Genomic DNA, 21,349 nt, shown 5'->3' with positions numbered 1-21,349 from the left:
TTTAGCCAACCCCAGACTATATTTATGACCAGGATTTTTCTGTTTTAGCTGGTTTTGAGCTCTCTTCAAGTAAGGCAAGTGGAAACTCAGTGAAGAGTGATAAGAAGGAAATCCCGAGGCCCCGTGTCACAGAATTAAAGGTTTTCTTTTTGTGTGCCTGGTCTGGATGGGCTACAGGGCTGTGTTAGGTGCTCTGCAAACACACATTGAGAGACAGACTGTTTTTCCTACTTTTTGAAGAAAGTATTTTTTTTTAAACTTCCATTCCCCATTGTAGGTTAAAATTCATGGTACAAACAGACAACCCAGTTTATTTTCTGAAGGTGACATGTTTCCAAGACTCAGCTCAACCCCCTCAGGTATATTTTTTGACTGTGTTCAGTCAAATAAAACAGTTGTTGCTTGTGCCAACTCTATGCAAAGCATTTCACAACTGAAGAGGAAATATTATACATGTATTATTTTTGTCAAGGCTGTTTTCACAGCACTGAAGAAGCTTCAGTGCAAGGGTCAGACTCCCTGTGGGACAGCAGAAGAGCTGCAGACCAAGCTTCATTTCACCTAAGAATTACTGGCATGTCGCTGGGTTGCATTTACTAGATTTAATGAGGGTGTCCCCAAATCATCTGGATTGCCTTAGCATCTCCTCAAATGCACCCTGCACTGACTGCAGGTCAAGAAGGTGACCAAGTGGATGTCCCAACCTCACCCTTTGCAATCCCATCTAGACAGTGAGCATACATCTGCATCTGCTGCACATCCCTGAGCTCTGCCTCGACAGCCTCCATCAGCCTCTCGCGCTTCCTCCCATCGCTAACCCAGATCTTTGCTCACGCTGCTCTGTGTTAAACTGAGAAGCCCCAGGAGAGGCTGGGCTATCTCTAATTGCTGACACCTCCTCATTAGCTTCCCTTGCACTCCCTGGGGAGCCCTGTGCGCATTCAGCTGAGCTGAGAGCTGGGGCTTGCCCAGCTGCTATCTGGTTGCTGTCTGATGTGTTCCTTGCTTTTAACCTGTGCTGTAACAGGAACATTTTCATCTCTGTCTCCTTTGGCTTCCCTGCACGGCTTTCCTGCACCCCTCAGGTAGCACCCACTGAGTAACTTGCCCTCTCCAATGAGAAATAACACCCTAGTGAAGAGTAATTTCCTTCTTCTGCTTTATAAGTTGCCAGTGCCTCCTGCTGCGCCTCCTTTGAGGACTGGTTTCATTAGTGTGTGCTGGGTTGGAGATCTCCTACAGGGCTCAGCTGCTCACGTCAGTGAGATGGGATGGATTCTGAGTTCTTCTCTGATTTGGGTCCTGCTTTTCTATGTGTGTGATGTTGAGCATTCCTCCACCTCTGGAGCTGAGTCCTGAGATGTCCTCAGACTGCTCAAGGCAGGTGCTTGCCAAAGGAACTGGCTCTGGAGGGACGATTGCTGCTGAGTTGAATGTGGATATGCTTGTGCAATTATCCAGCAGCCACTGATTACCTGATCCCAAATAATTATTCCATCAGGAACTTCACATTTTGCTGCTGCTTCAGCGGGAGAGCAGAGATAGCTTATGACAGCAATACTGCTGACTCAGCTCTCCTGGGAACACAGAATTGGCTTGAAAATCTTGGTTATTTAAAACAGTATAGGTGTCTGAAGCCTCTTCCTGATTAATATACAAAAAAACACTATTGCAAACTAAGTTGGGGTATGGTGGGGGCACATCCAAGATACAGCCTATATGCCAAGGACAGTCTAACTGCAGAGAGAAAATAGGCAACTTGAAAACAGTAGCAGGGACTGTGCAGTAGCAGAGAGGTCAAAGTCTAGGACCAATCATAGCTTTTGACAGACCTTTAATGTTTTTCCAGTGCTAATTTTATACTTGCCTTTCAAAACAGGGGTAGAAATGGCCTGTCTTTAGACAAAACCTCCAATTTTGTGGTAATACTAGACTCTGGGAGCTGGGGTTCAAGGCAAACAACCAACATTGCTTGAGGTGACTGCTGTGTCATCCTTTGATTTAGCTCAGCCATAAGGTTGTTTTGTGTTTCCTAGCAAGGCCAAATCCTTTCCATAATGGAAACTTTATATTTAAGAATGCTTTTTGTATATGTTAAATTTGGTGATCCCCTCCTTTCCCACATTTTCTTATTTCCCTTTTCAAAGAACCTCTAATCTGAGATCTAAAACATGAGAAATAATAGTATAATTTTGTGAGGGTTTTTTTTTTTTATCTTTTAAATAATTTATCACTACTTTTAAGCCTGCTTTTTGAATAAACTGATTAACACTTTAATTGAACAGTTCCTCCAATCTGGTAACAGTTTTGAACTGTGGTTCCTAAGTCCATGGGAGCTTAAGGTAACCTTTTACCAATGCCAAATGACACCAACTCTTTGAAGACAGAATTAGGAAGGGATTGTTACTGCCTCTGTGCACTTCCAGCCATGCTTAATTTACCAAGAGAGGCCTCCAGCCCTCTGAAGAAGAGGCAGTGCAGGACAGATTCCATGTGAGGTCCATTCCTCCCTAGACCTTGATCTAGGACCTTGAGGTACACAGATCTGCTGTGCTGATCATTTTGCTTAGGACAAAAGTCCACCAAGATTTCCTGTGATCTCAGATTTGCTTCTTAAGTCTTTGATTTCTTGCACTTACGTTTCATCTGTGAATGCAATGCCAAAGTACTCCTTCTCCTTCAGGTTGAAATGAGATGCCACCAAGTCAAGCAACTCCTTGGCCAAAAGCTTTGGCTGGAAAACAAGAATAAAAGTAAGTGATTAATATGGAGAACTTGGATTAAGCTGCACTATGCTTCTGGAGGGAAATGCTGTCCTTGAAGGTACTTGTCTGACATTGGTTTTATCTTCCCTCTGGTGTTCAAGCTAAATCTTTAAGCAACATTAGCTCCTTAAAATAAGAAGTAGTTGCCCTCATAGGCAAATACTAAAAAACTGGTGATACTGACCCTTCAGTGCTTAGTGTCTCTGCAGATAGATGCCCTGCTCCCTGCCAGTGTTCAGATCTACCATGACCAGCTCATTCATGCCTCTCTGATAATTTTAGTTGTTAAAGCTTTTTATCAAGGACCTTTGCAAACACGTTTCAGACACCCACTCTCACACACACAGCACAGATATATGCTCATAACACTAAGAAAATACATAGTGCCAGAAGATAGGAGGTGACAGAACCGAATGAGAAGTGAATGACAGAACAAAATAGTTTCCTGTTCAGTATTGCTTGTTGTTTAGGGATAAGGATGTGTCCTCAAATTTAAGCACTTGGTAGGAAAGAGGGGAAAGTAACACACACTTTCAAAATAACCTTTGTAAGAGCGTAAAAGCCAAGCTCCAGGAAGCTGTTTACTCCATACAGAGGATGGTGCCTTATTCCCATGGGGCAATTCTGCCTTTTCTGCAAGACCTTATTTTACTTTTAAGTCTGACATGTCCTTTTCCATGTAAGAATTTTCACCAGCTCTGCTAAGCTCCTGTCTTTCTTACTGGACTAATGAAGTCTTGGCCATAAGAGAAATCTTGTCCCGACTATCACTGGTAGGAAACAGAAACAGGGGTACAAAGGATCCAAGTACATGTGACCTGTGATTCCACAGCCTGTAATAGCCCCAGATCCCAGAGCTGTAATGGTCACAGCAGAACTGGCACAGACGGGGGCAGAGATCCCAACAGCATCCCCTGGTGATTGATTTCTCATCAGGATTTGGTCTACAAACCTCTGTGCTGCAAGTCTCAGGGAAAATTAAGCTGTTTGCAGGCTTGACTGCCCCAACAAGTCTGCCAGCCAGCTGGGTCAGAGTTACTCCAGACATGCACCAGTTGTTATATGGAGATGAAATTTTGATGCTGTGCAAAAAATAGGTGGCAGAGACCTGAGAACCCTGCTGTCCTAACTGACTGTCCTGCCTCCTAAATACAAGCACAGCTTGTGTTTAAAAAAACCTCGATTTGTACTTAATTTCCAAATAGATTCAGAAAACTCTCAACCACTGTCTAAGAATGGTCCTCAACCCAGCACCATCTTAGTACCTGACACAGCTGAGCCAAGGCTGAAATACTTCCCTGGCTTTCATGTGAGTGTTGTGCTGTCTTCCACCCACCCGTCTGCCTGCTCTGTCCTCCAGCAGTTACCAGCAACATCTGGACTGCTCCTTGTCCGCGCACCCAACGCAAGGGTGGTTTCCAGATCATGCCAGCAAAGAAGGAAGCAACAGCCATGCCTAAATGCAGCACTAGCTTCAGGCAGCCTCCAAATATGAGATAAGTTGCTGTGTAGGAAGAACAGCCTGGTGGATAATGAATAAATGAGATGCAAGAAGCTTCACTTGAATTCGCAAGTCAGACCTCTCAGGCACGACCACTGGAGTCTGTGCTATGTCTATTCTGCTGCTGTGTTGCCTTTCCCAGACACCTGAATGGCACTCTTTACTGAGCCAACCAGGTGTGGGGCTGTGGTCCTGTCCTTTGTCCCCTTGAGTCCCCCCAGGGACCCAAGCAAAGAGCCCCTAAGCTACATTGGTCTCTTTGGAGACTCCTCAGATACTTCTCTCCTGGCATGGTGCTGCGTGGGATGGCCATTCTCAGCATCCCTGTCCCTTGTAAGATGAACCTCCCTTTCCCACAGCTTTTGAAGGACAAGCTACAGTCTGGCTTATGAGGTACCCAGATATGGTGATGAAGAGGATGGTAAGACTGCCATGTGAATTCAGAGGTACACAGGCTCAGTGCAGGCCCTTACTGGGGGCACTGGATGAATTTTCAGTTTAACAACAGACACAAGAAAGCAGAGCAATAAATGGCTGATGTGAAACAGGTTGCTTATGGACATGGGGAAGGAATGAGTTCCTCAGCCCCAGCCAGACAACACTGTCACAAGGGTCACTGGACAAGGTGTAAAATCCCTTCTGATGTCCAGCCACACCATGGAGAAGTGATGCCAAGTGTCTCTTGTCCCACGCACTGCTGGATCCAGCCCCAGGCATAGAGTGAGAAGCAGCACCTGAAAGCACCTGCCCTTTGCCACTCTCCCCAAGCAAAATGGTAAATGCAACATGTTGCCTCCTTATCTCTGCTGAGCAAGACCGGCCTGCAGAAAAGGCCATAGAGAGGTCTTGGCATGGTGTGACAACCTCCCTTCTCTACTGTCCCATGCAGCTGCTCCTCTCCCAGCACAACCCCCCCCTCTCCTGCCCTGGAGCTTGGCAGGGGTATGATCTCCACTGCCCTTGCCATGGGGCCTCCTCCAAAGCCTGTGGTAGCAGATAAGGCAGAATAACCCTTTGCCTTGCAAGATAAGGGAAAAGAACAATAGATGCAGACCCAGCACTGGAGTGGTGCCAAGTTAGTTTCTGTGCCAGTGTCCCCAAAGAGGCTTATGGTGGTGAAGTTAAGCCTTGCTAGTCCCCTCCAAGATTACTTTCCACCCTCCTCTTAAGCTCTGCAAGGTTATTGTCCCTTCTGTGGGACAAGTACTGTGTTCTCCCAACACAGATGGGCAACCTGAGTCTTCAGAGGGGAAGGAGGAAGGTGGTACCAAAGACCCTCAAGACAAACCTGCACAGCACAGAAAGGGGCTGTAAAACCCTTCAAGCACAAGCCAAGCTGCAGCTCTTCTTGCCGTCTCAGGGGAGATCCACGTGCTTGAAGTTAATGGTTAATCTGCTTGCTGTTCATGATGGGAACAGCTGAGCAATGACCTCCTTTCATGTGAGTCACGCAGACAAAGAGCTCATTAGCGATGCCTGTGGCAAGTTGTTTTAATTCATTATTAATTGCTGGACTTCATTTTCCAGAATGATATTCATTTTGCATTAATAAAACTTCCGTCACAGACACATTGAAGAAAATGAGGACTGGTCTGTGAGAGCAGGGAAATCAATAGAAAGTGGGCCCAGGACCTTCTGCATCCAACATAGTGGGACAGCATAAATCAGGAATAACAGGTGGCATTCATACCAGAATCAGAACCCTGTCCTCAGTGCTATAGAGCTGCAAGAGCTGGACCATGGCGCACTGTGAGCTGCCCAGACTGCTGCTGAAAGCCCCCCTGCATCTGCTGCTCTTCATCTCCTTCCTACCCACACCTTCTTGGCATCCTCCATGTAACCTGTATCAGGAAACGCAGCCTAGGGGAGCATGTCAGAGTTGCAGCTGGCAGACCTGAACCTGGGACTGGGTACACCAGCAGAAACCCAACAGCTGGAGCAGTTAGGGCTAAGCATGCTTTGCTGGTGGGGCTGGGTTGTCAGAGAAACCTTAATCAGCCAGGGTTTCCCCTGCTGCTCCCTCCAGCTACAGGACGCTCTTTGCAAAATTGCACATGAAGAACAATGAACTATAAGTCAACTGCTACTTTCACTAGAGAAATCAACAGAACCCTGGTCATGGTCCCAGCACACTGGAGCTGTGTCCCTGGGGGAAAGGGCTCTACCCCTCCCAGGACAAGAGCTGAGGGACCCATGCTCCCATAGAGTGGAGTCTCTGGCACATGCACCAGTCATTTTGTGGCCAAAGATACTGTCCCTGAAGCTTTTTAGCTCAGCAGTGAGCCTGGTGCTTTCACAGCTCTGGAGTCCTACCTGTACTCCCCAATTCCTGCTCCAGTCTGGGACAAGCAACATTTTGCAGTCTGGACTCTCTGGTCTTACAAACATGAGGACACTTCCCACAAAACTTAGTACCTCAATACAGGGTGAATGAATCCACCTGCCAAGCATGGCAGCATCAATGTGTCATCCAGGGGATTCCTGGTCATCTGTAAGGCGGGCAGATTTTCTGTGAAGTTGGATCTGAGTCAGAGCACTCTGAGGTTTCTCCCTTCTCTCTTGGAAAGGTCAGAGACCAGAGATTGACTCATTAGGGGCTGCCTCCTTATTAGCAGAATGATCCAGTCACCCTTTGCTGTACCGTGGACCATGCTTGAGAGGTTTGTCCCAGCAGCGAGGAGCACAGCGAGCACTTGGCCAGGACTCTTCTGCAACCCCAGCTCCTGCAGACTTGAAGCAGTGAGTTCACTCCCTTCCCTCCAAACCAGTGTAAGCTTCTTCAAATAATTACTTAGAGGAAAGGGAGAGCTTTATTAGTGATGTCAGGAGGTGACAGGGAAGGAACTAAGCTTCAATAGAAGCTCTGTGACTTGAACTTGCACCAAGAAAGCTTCTGAAAAGGCACCAAAGATAGTGCAAGAAGGTAAGTATGGGATCACAGCTGGCTGACATTCCCAGGGCTGCCTCCTTACATTTTCCCCTTGCTTAAAGACCCCCCAAGCCCCAGGCTGCAGGCACAGCCTGTGCTAGAGAGAACCACACCAAGATAATTTCAGTGCATGCAGTGTCCAAGCTCTGCCTTCATCTCCTTGGCTTCATTTTAAGGAACATTCAACCCTGACAAATTAACCACAGGGGATGAGTCTCTGTTCCATGCACTGCACTTGTACAGAGGCACTGTCCACAGGTGCATTCTGTAGAGGTGTCTCTTCCCAATGAGATGCCAAGACAACTTCCCTGAGTAACAGCAGAGCCCAGCAAGCACCAAAAGGCAAGAGGGGAAGGGTAGCTCTGAAACCATCTTGGGAAGGGGAGATGGAGGCTACATGAGGGATGGGTCCCATTGATTCAATCTCAGAAAAAAACCTTGAGTATCACAGCTCTTCCAACCTTTTATTGGATAAGATCTCATTAGTGTGAGCCCACTTATATGAGTTGCTGGACCCCCTAGGGGAGCAGGCTGGGATCTGCTCATGGGAGACTTCCTCAGTGCTGGAGAGAGGGAGAGGAGGAGGTGAGACGCAGGTGATGCAGAGCAAGACTTTGCTTCACAAAGTGACTTGCAAAACTCATTTCTGTGCCTCCTAACAGTAGATAAGGTCATTGTCACACAGGTTTATTGTTGATACTCCTGCCTTATGGGCATGTGCTGGCCACAGGAAGAGGGCTTCTGGGCAGAAGTGTCCTCTTGCAGGCTGAGGGAAGCTTCTTAGTGTAACTCATCTCATCCTAAAACAGGCCAAAATTCCTACAAATACCTATTTCTCTCCTGGAAGCCTTAGTGACAGACTCAGTTGAAGATCAACACTGCAAATATCTAACCTGACTCAGGCCAAATCCTGCACTGAGAGGGCAGTGCCACTGTCTGAGGAGGCTCTCCTTGGGGGCTGCAAACCAGGTAGCCCAAGTGACAAGGGAATGGTAGAAAGATGTGGAGGGGGAGGTTTAGGTTGGACAGTAGGAAGAGATTCTTCACCCAGAGAATGGTGGAGCACTGGAATAGGCTCCCCAGGGAAGCAGTAATGGCACTGAGCCTGACAATATTCAAGAGACCTTTGGACAACACCCTCAGGGACATGGTGTGAACTTTGGGGTGGTCCTGTTCTGCAGTGGGAGCTGGACTTGGTGATCAAGGCTGTCTGAGGAGGTGGTTGAGCCACCATCCCTGGAGACATCTAAAAACATAGATGTGGTGCCAGGGGACAGGTTTTAGTGGACGTGGCAGAGTTGGGGTACTGGTTGGACTCGATGATCTTGAAGGTCTTTTCCAGCCAGAATGATTCTATGATACTGTGACACTGTAAGTGCAACTGGGACCTCATCTCACCAAGTCATGGGCACCTCAGCTGGCTCAGCACCAGGGGAATAAACATCTGCCTATCTCAGCCAGCAAAATCAAAGAAGTGCAAGAATTACTCTGTAGCTTGAGCAGGTAATTCTGTCATCATGGAAAATACAGCAGAAACACAAGCATTCCAGTATTAAATATTCAATATAATTAAAAGACAATGTTACTGGGATTTGAGCAGCCCAAGGAACTCCAGAGTCATGTGTTTCCCCTGTGGAAAGACAGGCTGCCCACTTTTGGCAGAGAAGCATGTTTCCCAGTGACAGCTTCCCATTACGCTTAGAAATGAGTGAGTTATAGAGAGAGATTATCTATCCACAGACCAGCAGTGCCACGAATGAAAAACAGATGACATGGTATTAGCAGCTGCTGGTACGTCCCTAGAAACACAGGCACACACAGAGTATATTTTATTGTTTTATTAACTGTCAAACAAGCCTATCTATTTCCCCTCCCCCATTTCACAGCTTTTCCCTAATTCTCCGTGGCAGAAGGTTTCTGGGAAATGCATCTTTTCAACATATGGACAGATGTGCACTGCCTGAATCCATCCAGCACAGAGACACACTGAACTGTGGGAACCAGGTAGTTAGATCACACTTAGTAATGCTTCGTTTCATTAGATAAAAAAGACCACTACCATCCACTGTCTCCTTGCTGGAGGGACTTGCAGTGAGACACATCATGAGAACACAGAGATGAGACACTGCTAAGCCAGGTGCTGCAATACTAAAGACTTTTTGCAGTACCAGTGCTTTACCTGCACTACTTTTGTGCTGATAACCCAGCTGTGGTCACGCACAGACTCCAGGGCTGTCTCAAATAATTGCTATTTAACTGAGTACATGCTGGTACAGACTTTTCCATTGGCCCTTCCAAGCCTAAGACACCTGGGTGTAGCCCAGACCAGATACAGTCGCAAGGATGGTCACCTTGTTTGGGGGAGAGAGGGATTTTACTCCTAAGAACACAAGCCAGACTGTGCCATGTGGCTTCCAGCCCAGCCAGAGAACCAGGACCTATTTTATTTATGAGCACAGACCTAGCAGATGCTGTCTGGTGAGTTCCTGAGCAGGTTTAGTTTCTGCAGGATGGACTGCGAGGTGTGTCTAGTTCAAATCAGCCTCTGAATGGCAGATTCAGTCAGATACCTGCAGATTCAGTCCAACTTTTCTAAATGTCCAAAGGTTGGACATTTGAAAACTTCTCTTTGGTGGCTTGAGTTGAAATGTAGGCTGGGGAATGTGTGTACAGTGTGGCCAGTCCAGCAATGCGAGAGGTGAGGTGGAAAAAGTGGTTTGCATGAATACAGAGTAATTCCTGCCTTGGCTGTGCCCAGCCTGGTACCACCAGGCAGGGTACAACACTTCTTCATCAGCCCATCTCGAGCCTTGGGCAGTGCAACCAGAAGGAGATAATAGCACAAAACAGTGATTCACACACGATTCTTCTCCTCCAGCAACTATTATCATTTGCTAATCAAGCGAAGTCCAGGTGCCTCTGTTGAATTAGATCATCTGCTAAAATCAACCACAATACCGTGGTGATAAGCACAGTAAATATGCCTGTAGAGACCCTTTGTGCTCCCAGTTTCTGGACCTGTTGGTTATTCTGTGGCCAGCAGCCTTACCTGTGGAGGGCCAGCAGCAGGTGCACACCCCTACCCTTTAGGCAGTACATTATTACCCTGTGATAGTTACAGACCATAACTCCCTTCCACCCCTGCTTCCCTGTGCATGGAACACCAAAAATCTCTCATCCAGAGGCCAGTGAACTGTCACTCACTCACAATACTCTTCTTGTCAAATTGGCTCTGCCAACAGCTCTGTCACCCCCTTGTTTAACCCATTTTTATGCACTTTGAAGAAAAAAATCCAAAGTTGCTCCATAGTGATGTTATGTAGGTACCAAATAACGGCCCTTTCAGCTATCATCTCCTCTGAGGGGGGCCTGCAGGAAAGCTGAAGAGGGACTTTATACAAGAGCATGGAGTGATAGGACAAGGGGTAACTGAAAGGGGGTAGATTTAGATTAGACTTTAGGAAGAAATTCTTCAGCGTGAGGGTGCTGAGACACTGGCCCAGGCTGCCCAGGGAAGCTGTGGAAGCCCCCTCCCTGGAGGTGTCCAAGGGCAGGTTGGATGGGGCTTTGAGCAACCTGGTCTAGTGGGAGGTGTCCCTGCCCATGCAGGGGGCTGGAACTAGGTGATTTTTAAGGTCCCTTCCAGCCAAAACCACTCTATGATTCTATGAATCTATGAATAAATCATAATAACATTGTACAAAACGGCTCAGGATGAAGGCCTTGAGGGCCTCAGCTTTGCAATTCCCCTTACGGGATAGATCCACCATTCCTCAACTCCGCATTACTGTGTCAATATATGGAGTACATATAATCAACACAGGCTGGGCTGTAGTTGGGGGGAAAATTATTCATTAAAATGCAAGATCCCTGGCGAGGGAATGCCTGGTTTTTTATCACCAAACAGCTGAACTCCATCAGTGTCAGGGACCGGCGGTGGGAGCGTCGCTCGCGCTGGCACACGCAGCACCTCTTTCCCAGAGTCAGTGGTTGGCTCTAAAACCTCTTTTCTTCATTTACATAGGAAAATGAAACAACTTGCCTCCAGCAGCCTCCTTGGGAATGTGGAGGGTGGTGACAGAGTGGCACTGACGTTTTTCTTGGAAAGTCAACACCCGCAAGTCGTGGGAATTAAGATTTATTAGGGTCAGTGAGACAAAGAGAAGAAAATCTCAAAGTTTTTCTAAAAGTCTGTTTGGTAAAGGGATTAGAAACACCCTACTGACAAGTTGCCTTAGAAATATTCAGAGAGAGCTGCATTTCTGGGTTCAGCTAATACCTGACACTCAATATCTTAAGTCAGGAGCCACTGCTGACGCTCCCTAATTCCCCTACATATTAGCAATGTGGATCTGCTTAAATATTTTCGTAGTCAGAGAAAGCAGACAGCATGAGCTGGCCAAGTCTGTATGGCAAATACATGTCAAAGCCAAAAATGAGAAGCAGTTGGTGGGAAGAAAAAGACACTCTGGGGTCTGTAGCATCCCTCCCCTTCCTTCTTGCCCGACACAGAGGCAGCTGCACATTTCCCCCATTCAGATGGGGTCTGCATCAATGCCCATTGACCCCATTCCTCTCTGTTGTCTTCTGTATCATCCCGTGACTCCAACAGCCTTTTCAGGTGACTGCATCCAAAGAGACCAGCCAGCTGCTACTGGTGCTGGGATGGGAAATCTGCTTGTCTTCATTGCTCCATGCTCAGACCTTTCTCTCATGCATGACAAAAGCCTCAGTGCTTCCCAATGTCCTCCCTTAGCTCTCTGCCTGCTCCATCCCCTCTCTGTCTCTGCTGGAAGCTGCAGCTGTCCCCACATAGAGCTGAGAGAGCCAGCTGAGGGGCTCAGGATGAAAAGAAGAGCTGAGTTTTGTGGCTGGCCCCCACTTAGTGCACGTGTTTTTTTATCCATAAACTTGAAGCACAAGGAGATTCAGTGGCTGCTGAGAGCACTAAATCCCACATGGGAATCTGCATCACTGTCTCCTGCATGGCTGAGGAGAAGGAGAGGATGCTGTGCCTGACATTCAGACTGATGTCATGGCTTGCCCCCACTTCTTGGGATGCAAGCAGAAACAAGCACAGCAAAGTATTTCTGCCTTGTTTCTGCCTTGCCCTCAAGAGTCTGCATCTGGACGTGCTGACTAGATGCACATCACCTTCATGGAGCATCTGTGCCAGGGCAAGCATGTCCTGATGCACCTCCTGTATGTCAGAGAGCTGATCTGTGCATGCACAAGCAGCCCTTTGCACGGGATTTCCAGAGGCCTGAGAATCAAAGGCAAGTGGTCAAAATCCTGACATTCCCCCTGGATAATCTTTCTGGCAAGTAAAAGAGATGGTGCAGGGTAATCTCGTATGCAATCACCCTCGAGTCCTTTCCAACTGAATAGTGCCCAGGAGCATGAACCAGGTGAGATGATCTGACCCACCACAGAAGCAAACCCAGACTGCAAGGGCAGGCAGGCTTCTTAGGAGGGAGTTGATATAAAATGTGGAATTCCTTATGCTGACTGATGTAAAAATTGCTTTTGTAACACTGCCAAGGTCACTGCCAGCTCAGATAATCAGCCATGAAAACATCATTGAAGCAAGTTAAAAAGTTGCCCCAAGTCAATCTGCCCAGGCAACTTTTATTGTTCTTTATTTAAACTTTCTAGGTTTGTTTTGGATGGTTGGAGGAAACAGATCCTTCCTCTATTATCTCTCTTTGGGTTTCTCCCAAAGCCTAACACAACATTACATCCATTTTGTCCTTTACAAAACACTCCTGAAGACAAGCCTGGCTGGCTGCTTGCTTTGCTGCATGTTTACTTTCCCAAATCTTACGTTTTTAGGACAATACTCTGAATTCTATAGGAGGTTTTACAGTTTTGTCAGGAGCTGCATTCTGTGGATTACTGTGGTTACCTATTCCAATACCTCACCACCCTTATAGTGAAGAATTTCTTCCTAATATCTAACTTAAATCTGCCCTCTCTCAGTTTAAAACCATTACCTCTTGTCCTATCACTGTCTTCTCTGATGAAAAGCCCCTCCCCAGCTTTCCTGTAGCCCCTTTCAAGTACTGGAAGGTGCTCTAAGGTCTCCCTGGAGACTTCTCTTCTCTAGGCTGAACAGCCCCAACTCTCTCAGCCTGTCTCCAGAGCAGAAAAAAAAACCACATTGATTTTTCTCCTCTATGATCCAAGTGAGAGAAAGGATGGTCCTAAATTGGCCATCAGTTGTCACAATCAGGTAAACAAACTCAGATTTCACATATTCCTAAATCAGAAGGATTAACTCCTGTAGCACCAGGTTCTATGAGGTTTTGCACAAATTACAAAAGGTGGCTCAGAGGTAGATGACTTGTCATAGAATCATAGAATCATAGAATCTTAGGGGTTGGAAGGGACCTCAAAGATCATCTAGTCCAACCCCCCCTGCTAGAGCAGGGTCACCTAGAGCACATCACACAAGAACGCATCCAGGTGGGTTTTGAATGACTCCAGTGAAGGAGACTCCACAACCTCCCTGGGCAGCCTGTTCCAGTGCTCTGTCACTCTCACAGTAAAAAAATTTTTTCGCATATTCACCTTGAACCTCCTATGCTCCAATTTCCACCCACTACCCCTTGTCCTATCACTGGTCATCACTGAGAAAAGCCTAACTCCATCTCCCTGACACTCACCCCTTACGTATTTGTAAACATTAATGAGGTCACCCCTCAGTCTCCTTTTCTCCAAGCTAAAGAGACCCAGCTCCCTCAGCCTTTCCTCATAAGGGAGATGTTCTACTCCCTTAATCATCTTTGTAGCTCTGCGCTGGACTCTCTCAAGCAGATCCCTGTCCTTCTTGAACTGAGGGGCCCAGAACTGGACACAATACTCCAGATGCGGCCTCACCAATGCAGAATAAAGAGGTAGGAGAACCTCTCTTGACCTACTAACCACACCCTTTCTAATGCACCCCAGGATGCCATGGGCCTTCTTGGCCACAAGGGCACATTGCTGGCTCATGGTCATCCTCCTGTCTACCAGGATTCCCAGGTCCCTTTCTCCTACACTGCTCTCCAGCAGGTCAGCCCCCAACCTGTACTGGTGCATGGTGTTTTTCTTCCCCAAATGCAGAACTCTACACTTGCCCTTGTTGAACTTCATCATGTTTCTCCCCGCCCAACTCTCCAGCCTGTCTAAGTCCCTCTGAATGGCAGTACAGCCTTCTGGTGTGTCAGCCACTCCTCCCAGCTTAGTGTCATCAGCAAACTTGCTGAGGGTACATTCTACATTGTCCCATCTTTTCTACCTGTCATCTAAGCACAGCCACAGCCAGCCAGCCCCATGCTGTGCCTTCTTAATCCAATGGCTTTGTCTCCTCCCCTAGGTTTGGTGCCATGGTGAAGGACACTGCAACTTGGCCAAACCCCAGAGCTGTGTGCTGGCTGTAAGCTCAGGTGTTGGGTTCAGTCCGTGGACGTGGACTCCCCAAATACAACAGAAACTCAAGCTGTTGCCTCTTTCCTCTATAACTTGCAGTAGGTGAAGGAGGGGAATGCTACTCCAAAACTGATTCCTGCTGTGGGGAAGGGATGCACTGACCTGAGTTACACTGGCTTTAACACATTTGACTTTTTGTTACTTATGTTACATTTTTTTGCTTGGTTTAACTGTACTTTCAGCATGCTCCCACCTTCTGATATCTTTGTGTGGCCTGGGAGAACCCTGGGTAACCAGGAAACTCTTCTTCTTTCCCTCATCCTTGCAAAGAGTCAAAAAAGTCTCTTTTTGCAACACCGAGGCATTTAACTTGTGCAGCTTGCCCCTGCAACTAAGAGATGCTGGCTGAATTTTGGATTTCACTGCCTTTATCTGTAATTAATTTAAGCAAGCAAAGATATGAGTGGGACTAAGTGTATCTCATGCTTTTATCACAAAACTGGAGTCTGCAGAGGATTTTTCACCTTTCTTTGCACATAACATAGAGCTGTGATGGATACAGAGACCAGATTAGATGGAGCTCTCCAGTTGGAGATTGCTGCTAAATTAATACAAACTGAAGCAGCTCAAGATGCAAATTGCACATGCTGTGAATTAAGAGGGTTTGTGTACAAAGCTTTGGTTCAAACCCTGGTCTCAATGCAAAGGAAAAAAAATGATATGGATGTGAAATTCTTTGAAGCATGCTAGGTTGGAAGTTATAAGACCTGGTTTAAGAAAGTGCTTCTTAAAATGATGAATTAATGCAGATAATCTGTATCATAAATGTTTGGCTTAAAGTATTTTGGGTCTTCACGTGTCCTTGCCTTTCAGTTTCTGGAGTTCTGTATAATTTTGAAAAAGGGTAGTCAACTGTTGCAAGAAAGTCAATTGTAGTTTAAATCATCCAGCTGTATCACATGGGGCAAATCAAACTTTGAACATGAAGTGAGGTTCAGAGCCAACTTTCTGTGGCAGGAATCCATTTCACACTCAGCCGACACAGGGTTTGATAAGAGCTCAGCCAGTGTGAATAACCAGCTGCCTTCTATATATATTTTGATTTGGTAGCATCTGTTGAAGCTTTATATCACTGAGAGATTGTTGGTATACTTTTCAAGCATTAAAGCTACCTTGACAAGGTCAACAACAATTTCTACAGAGGTCAGCATTTTTATTTTGAAATATATGATCATATTTCTATCAAACATTAAAGAAAGAGTTTGGCTAGAGCACATAATGAAATTGGACAGCTCAGACAATCCATTTATCTTTTCAGCTGTAAACCTCTGAAGTGCTCTAGTTCATCTAGTTTCAAATCAACTGTAGAAATGTCCACCTCCCTTCATCCAGACTACACAAATTGGTGCTTGGGAAGTGCTCGTGATCTCTTATTGCTAATGCAGAAAAGGAAAAATAATTTTCCAAGCCATACTAGCTTAGCTGCATTCTTATATTCTATTTGATTTTTAAAAAATCTCTCCTTAATAATGATGTTAATTTCCATCCCGACTCAAAGTCACTTCTTCATTGCTGAATGTATTTAATAAACTAAGTGAATGCTTATTTTTGTAGCACATTTTCTAAACACATTAAAATAATTAGTTAAAAAAACCCCATGCAGAACCTCCATAACCATTTTATGAATTGTGATAAACTAGTTCAGATTTTAGCAAATCTGATGGCAATAAAAGTAAATAAAATCAGTAATAGTGCTAAGTCTGATGCACAGAATTAAATCTTCCTTCTTTACCCTACACACTGTTTGTGAGTCCAGAGAAACTAGTTACACTTATCGAGAACTACATCCTCACGTGCTGAGTCTGAGGAAGGAGGATGCACAGGCTTCTTGTGTTCATCTTCTTTATCTGTACTTCTATCTAGGGCTGTAGTGAGGAGAGCTGACTCCACCATTAGATTCTCCATAAAGACAGGAATATTAGATACTCCCTCCCCTAAAAAACCTGGAGTTTAAGGATATTGGTCCTTCTGGGTCCTTTCATCAGTTTAATTATCTGTACATGCACAGTTGCTATATTAAGAACATACCACAACGTTTTGAAGCTTCTGGCTTAACACACTGAGATGTAAAGCGTGCTCTGAGAATACTACACATCAGACAGCCTGTTCTTCCCCTGGGAAGGTCAGGAGAGAGAGGCTAAACCTCACTTGCCAGATGTTGGTTGCACTGCTCAACGCCTGGTGGCGAAGCTCGGATGCTCTGGGGAGGTGAGTACTCAGAGCATAAAAGAAATAGGAGACCCAGGCAAGCAGCTCCAGCCTTGAAGCTGGATAAAAGAAGGATGCATTGTGCATGTTCAGCTCCCAAGGCACAGTAAATCAGTGCTCCTTCACTGACATCCCCACTGATAATCTGGTCTCTAATCTCCTTTGCGTGAGTGTAGCCTCCAGGTTCACCAGAGTGGTAGCCAGGACCTGCCTGTGACTCTCCTGGACCATGGGGCAGGGTCTAATACATCTTGTCCTGCAACAGAGAGGATACTCCCTGCCTTGGTGAGCCCCTAACAGAGTCTTTGCTTCTTGAGCCAGCAGAAAGTGCTGAATATAATCAAGGATCAGGCTTGTGATAAAACCATGATTACTTCACAGGGGATGGAGAAACTCAACAACTTGTAATCTACAAAATGATATAAACTCCCCCTGCCTTCAGCTACTCATCTTCAGCACTGTCTATAGTCTTCCCTAATGAGTCCATATATTCAGAGCCTATCTATGGAGCCAACCAGCTGTGTCCCTAGGCAGCAGAGGTTTATGTGTTCAGAACTCCTTGGGACATAGCAAGGAAGCTGCCTGGATCCTCTGGGGTGGTCCCCTCCATCAGTTCACAGCAGTCACCACATCCAGCAGTCACCCATGTCAACAGGGAGTGGGCATGTCAAGGAGCAGATTGAGTTGAAATGGAGAAGCCCTGGGCACAGGTTAGTCCTGCCTCCATATTTAGAACTTCAGTTATTTCTCCTGTGGTACCTGCTGAGCTAACACAAGGAATGCTAAAACCTGGTGTGGCTGAAGCCCTCAGAGCATGTCTCAGGATTGCCTGCAGCCCAAACAGGTCCAACCACTGCCTTCTCCGAACAGCACTGTTCCTAATGCCCTTGAAGATGCAATCTTTTGGTGGATGAGAAGAGGACAAGGATGCTGGGCTTCACTTCCTGACTGCAGGCTCCCCATCCTCACACGGTGACCCCCATAAATAAAGGAGGAGGAGGAGACGGAGAGTTGATAATTGGCCTCAGCTTGAAAGAGAAGAAAGCAAAATACTACTTGTTCACCATAGGCATTAATGGAGCTGGGGGGTGGGGGTGTGGGGAAATAAGAAAGGCTTATTTCCCCTGACATTTGTAAAAAGAAGTGCTGATGATAAACAAGGCCCATTAAAAAGGAGGAGGGTGAAATGAATGACTGGATGAGATAGTGAGTGTATTTTATTAAGAAACAAAAAATCTTTTTTCCCTATAGAAAGAATAAAGAAGAAATAAGAAGCAGAGATTAGGAGAGAACTCAGGCAGGGTAAAGACTGTTAGTGATAAACAGCTACTAAGGAAATAATTGGAAAATGTAAACACAGACAAATGTGGGTGATGACCCGTGTACTGGGGCGATAGTGGAATTAGGCAATAAATGTAATGAACCGTGGAAGAAGCAGCCTGGAGACTTCATGGAGAATTGGGGAACATTTTTCTAAGCAGGAGGGGGAGAAAGGAAACAAAGGCAGTCTGGTTTCTGAAAAGGAGTGATCCTTGGCCTGCAGCTGGTGTAATGTCATGCAAGAAGAAGAAGGGAATGCAAGAAGAGGGAATGGGAAGATCAGTGCACAAGATCATCTGAAGGATCTAGGAAGGGATCCTGATGCCAGCTCCACCATTTCCCATACCTGAAGGGAGGAGTGCCTCCAAGCTTGGAGGAAGGGGCAGTGGCCAAAAATGGTCATGTCCACTTCTCTCCCAGTCAGCTCTTGTTTCAGACACAAGGAATTCCTGGCTGCCTCATTTTCTTTTTCTAGAATGAAGGCTGAGGACAAGGTTTGTAACTGGCTCTAGTGGTCTTTACCCACTAGTTTGTGACTGGGGCTGACTTCCAAAGGTGATCCAATTTCTGAACTGAAATGTCATGTGTCAGCCTACAGGCTTGGTGTCTCAGGGGTGGGATTTGGTGCATTTTCTCCTCAGGAACACTGCAGAGGAGCCAACAGCAGACCAAGCAAGCTATACAGTGGCATGGCACAGGGAGCTGCTAGCCATGGGCTGAGCCAACTGGAGTTATGGGGTCTGAGACATGCTGCCAAAATGCACAGTCAGCTTTAAACCAAGGACAGCACAGCTCTTTGTCCCTCAACACACTGAAAAGCTTGCTCAGCACTGCAAGGAATGGAAAATTGTCTTCGTGTGACATTGACCCAAACCTTCCACTGCAACTGATGCTCTCTCCTTGTTTAAGGACATGCCCATGGTGCCCCAAGCCCAGGCACATCTCTCTGTGAGCAGACCTAGGAACCCATGTCCTCCACCATGGCTGCCACTGAATCCACGCTTCCCTGATGGACAGGATAGTAGCTGCCTGCCCTCAACGGATGCTGGAGCCCTTTCTTTTCCCTGAGGAAGAACTGAATCTCCTTGCCAGCATCCATAAAGTTTCTTTCTGTGTCTCACACAGACATCTCCTCACAGCAAAGTGAGATCAAAGTGACTAAGTAACGATATCTGTTCCTGCCTTCATTAAACCCAGTGGGAAAGATGGGCAGGAGCAGATCCTAAAACAGGAGTGCAGGCAGGGAAATCAGAGACTGTTTCCAGTCCATTTCTTCAAGTGACAGAGCTGGTCTTATAAGATAGGCCAGCCTGGAAATCAGTCTGCTGCTGGAAGGACAAAGCCGTCCAGAAGATGATGCTGAAGATCTTAATGGCCATCTGAAAACTGAAAGCATCTCTGCTGCTTAGCCAGCAGTCATACTGCCTGCATGACAGGTCTCCCTCCTGACATCCCACAGATGGCTGCTGACCCACCCCAAAACTTGTTCCAGCTACAAGGAGTAAAGGACTTTATAATTTATTGTGCTGAAGGCTGCAGTTTTAGAGAGTTGTACTTCTACCTGAGGGTGAAAAGATTAATTGTATGTGACCTCTGAAAAACTGAGGAAGGTGAATTTGAGCAGAGGAAGGGTTTTGTCCTTCTCTGTGGTAAAACAGGAGAGATGTCTGACTTGCAGTGGGGAATTACTTGGACTATGCAGGGGTTTGAGTGCCCCGGTGTCACAGTCCTTTTCCTTCATAGTCCCTTCTACAACTATGTGGTGAGTTTTATCCCTTGGATTGAATGAATGCCATGGATTCAGTGGATGTCAACCTCTGACAAACATTCAGACCTTAATTATTCAAATGGTGGAGTCTGCATTTCTCTTGATTTTCCTTTCCAAATAACTTACATGGCTGCAAATGAAATGCAAGCTTTGGAAACCACATAACTGTCATCTGAATCTATCCCCACAATCTCTTCAGACATTGGTATTAACTGGGACTGTTCAGCCATTTTAAACTCTGGTTTGGCATCAGGAGAAGAAAAAAAGGACTTGTCCCTTTCCCCCTTCCCAAATTCTCTAGGTAGGTCTGTAGAAGCAAAGGATGGGAAGAGCACAGCTTGGAGATTCTTGCCTGCAGCACAGGGAAGACCTCTATGGGTTGCTGGTCCCTATGCCTTCATCTGCAAAGTGGCAATACCCTGTGCCATTACATCACACAGTAATATGTCCTGCTTTTTCATGTGGGGCCCACCCTCTTGTTGAGGGGACTTCAGTAGGAAAATTTGTGTTTCTACATATTCCCCCATAAAGCAGTATCCCTGTGTGTAAGCAAAGCTTCCAGACCAGCTCCTTGTCGCTTTAATGTCTTAATGGCTGGACTCAAACTAGATTATTGAGGAGTACAAGGAAGACCATACATCTTTAGAAAGACATTTTCCATTCCATTGGCCAGAGGGATCAGGAAAACATCTGCCTGCCTGCCTGCTCCTCCAGGAGGCTCTGAAGATGTGGCTGCAGTTTGCCCTAGGAAGGAGATGCCAGTATTGCTTCAAGGAGAAACTAGATAGCAAAGATATTTCACCTGGCAACGCCTGCATCCACAAATGAACTTTTGCTGGTAGGGAGAAGTTAAGAAAAAGCAAGGAGAAATCACCAAAAAAAGGCAAAAGTTTCAAACACAGACTTAGCTGCAAACAGAAAGATGTTATATGAGAGCAAGGAGTTATGTTATATCCTTCTAGCGTAAACCACTGCTGTTCTGTAGAGATTCATCCATCAATACCAGAAGAGAAGTTGGCCTATGGGTCTTTGCTGGTTTGCCAGACTTTTATTAAATGCACAAGAATGCCAAGTCTGTAATGTCTAAAAGTGAATTTATTTAACAATGAAGTCTTTGAAAAGGGAGTCCCAGATGTGTAATTAATAATGAATCAGTGATTTGAAATCTGATCCAAAGCCTACTGAAGCTGATGGACAGACTCTGTGACTTCAAGGAGTTCTGGATAAGGCTCCCATTAGGCAAAAGGGAAAAAAAATATTAAAAGCTGAGCCAGATAGTTAGTTAAAAAAATATTATAGCTTGGATTCTGTGCTTAACAGAGACACACAATATCTACACTGCACATAAATCCCCTCTCTGCTGACAGGGAACTCACACATTTCTGTGG

The 21,349-nt window shown here is 46.0% G+C and overlaps 1 protein-coding gene across 7 annotated transcripts in view; it reads right to left on the bottom strand.

Moving 5' to 3' along the window:
• FRMD4A (FERM domain containing 4A) overlaps positions 1-21,349 on the bottom strand; it is a 383,479-nt gene that overhangs the window by 101,888 nt on the left and 260,242 nt on the right. For all 7 annotated transcript variants that reach the window (XM_051608133.1, XM_051608143.1, XM_051608117.1 and 4 more), the window contains exon 3: positions 2,640-2,734. In XM_051608133.1, the coding sequence (XP_051464093.1) occupies positions 2,640-2,734 (95 nt within the window). The remainder of the gene's footprint in view (positions 1-2,639; positions 2,735-21,349) is intronic.

Source organism: Apus apus, chromosome 1 (assembly GCF_020740795.1).
Source record: "Apus apus isolate bApuApu2 chromosome 1, bApuApu2.pri.cur, whole genome shotgun sequence".
NCBI lineage: Eukaryota > Metazoa > Chordata > Aves > Apodiformes > Apodidae > Apus > Apus apus.
Note: the sequence above shows the minus strand (reverse complement) of the source record. Positions and strands in the feature narration are given on the sequence as shown.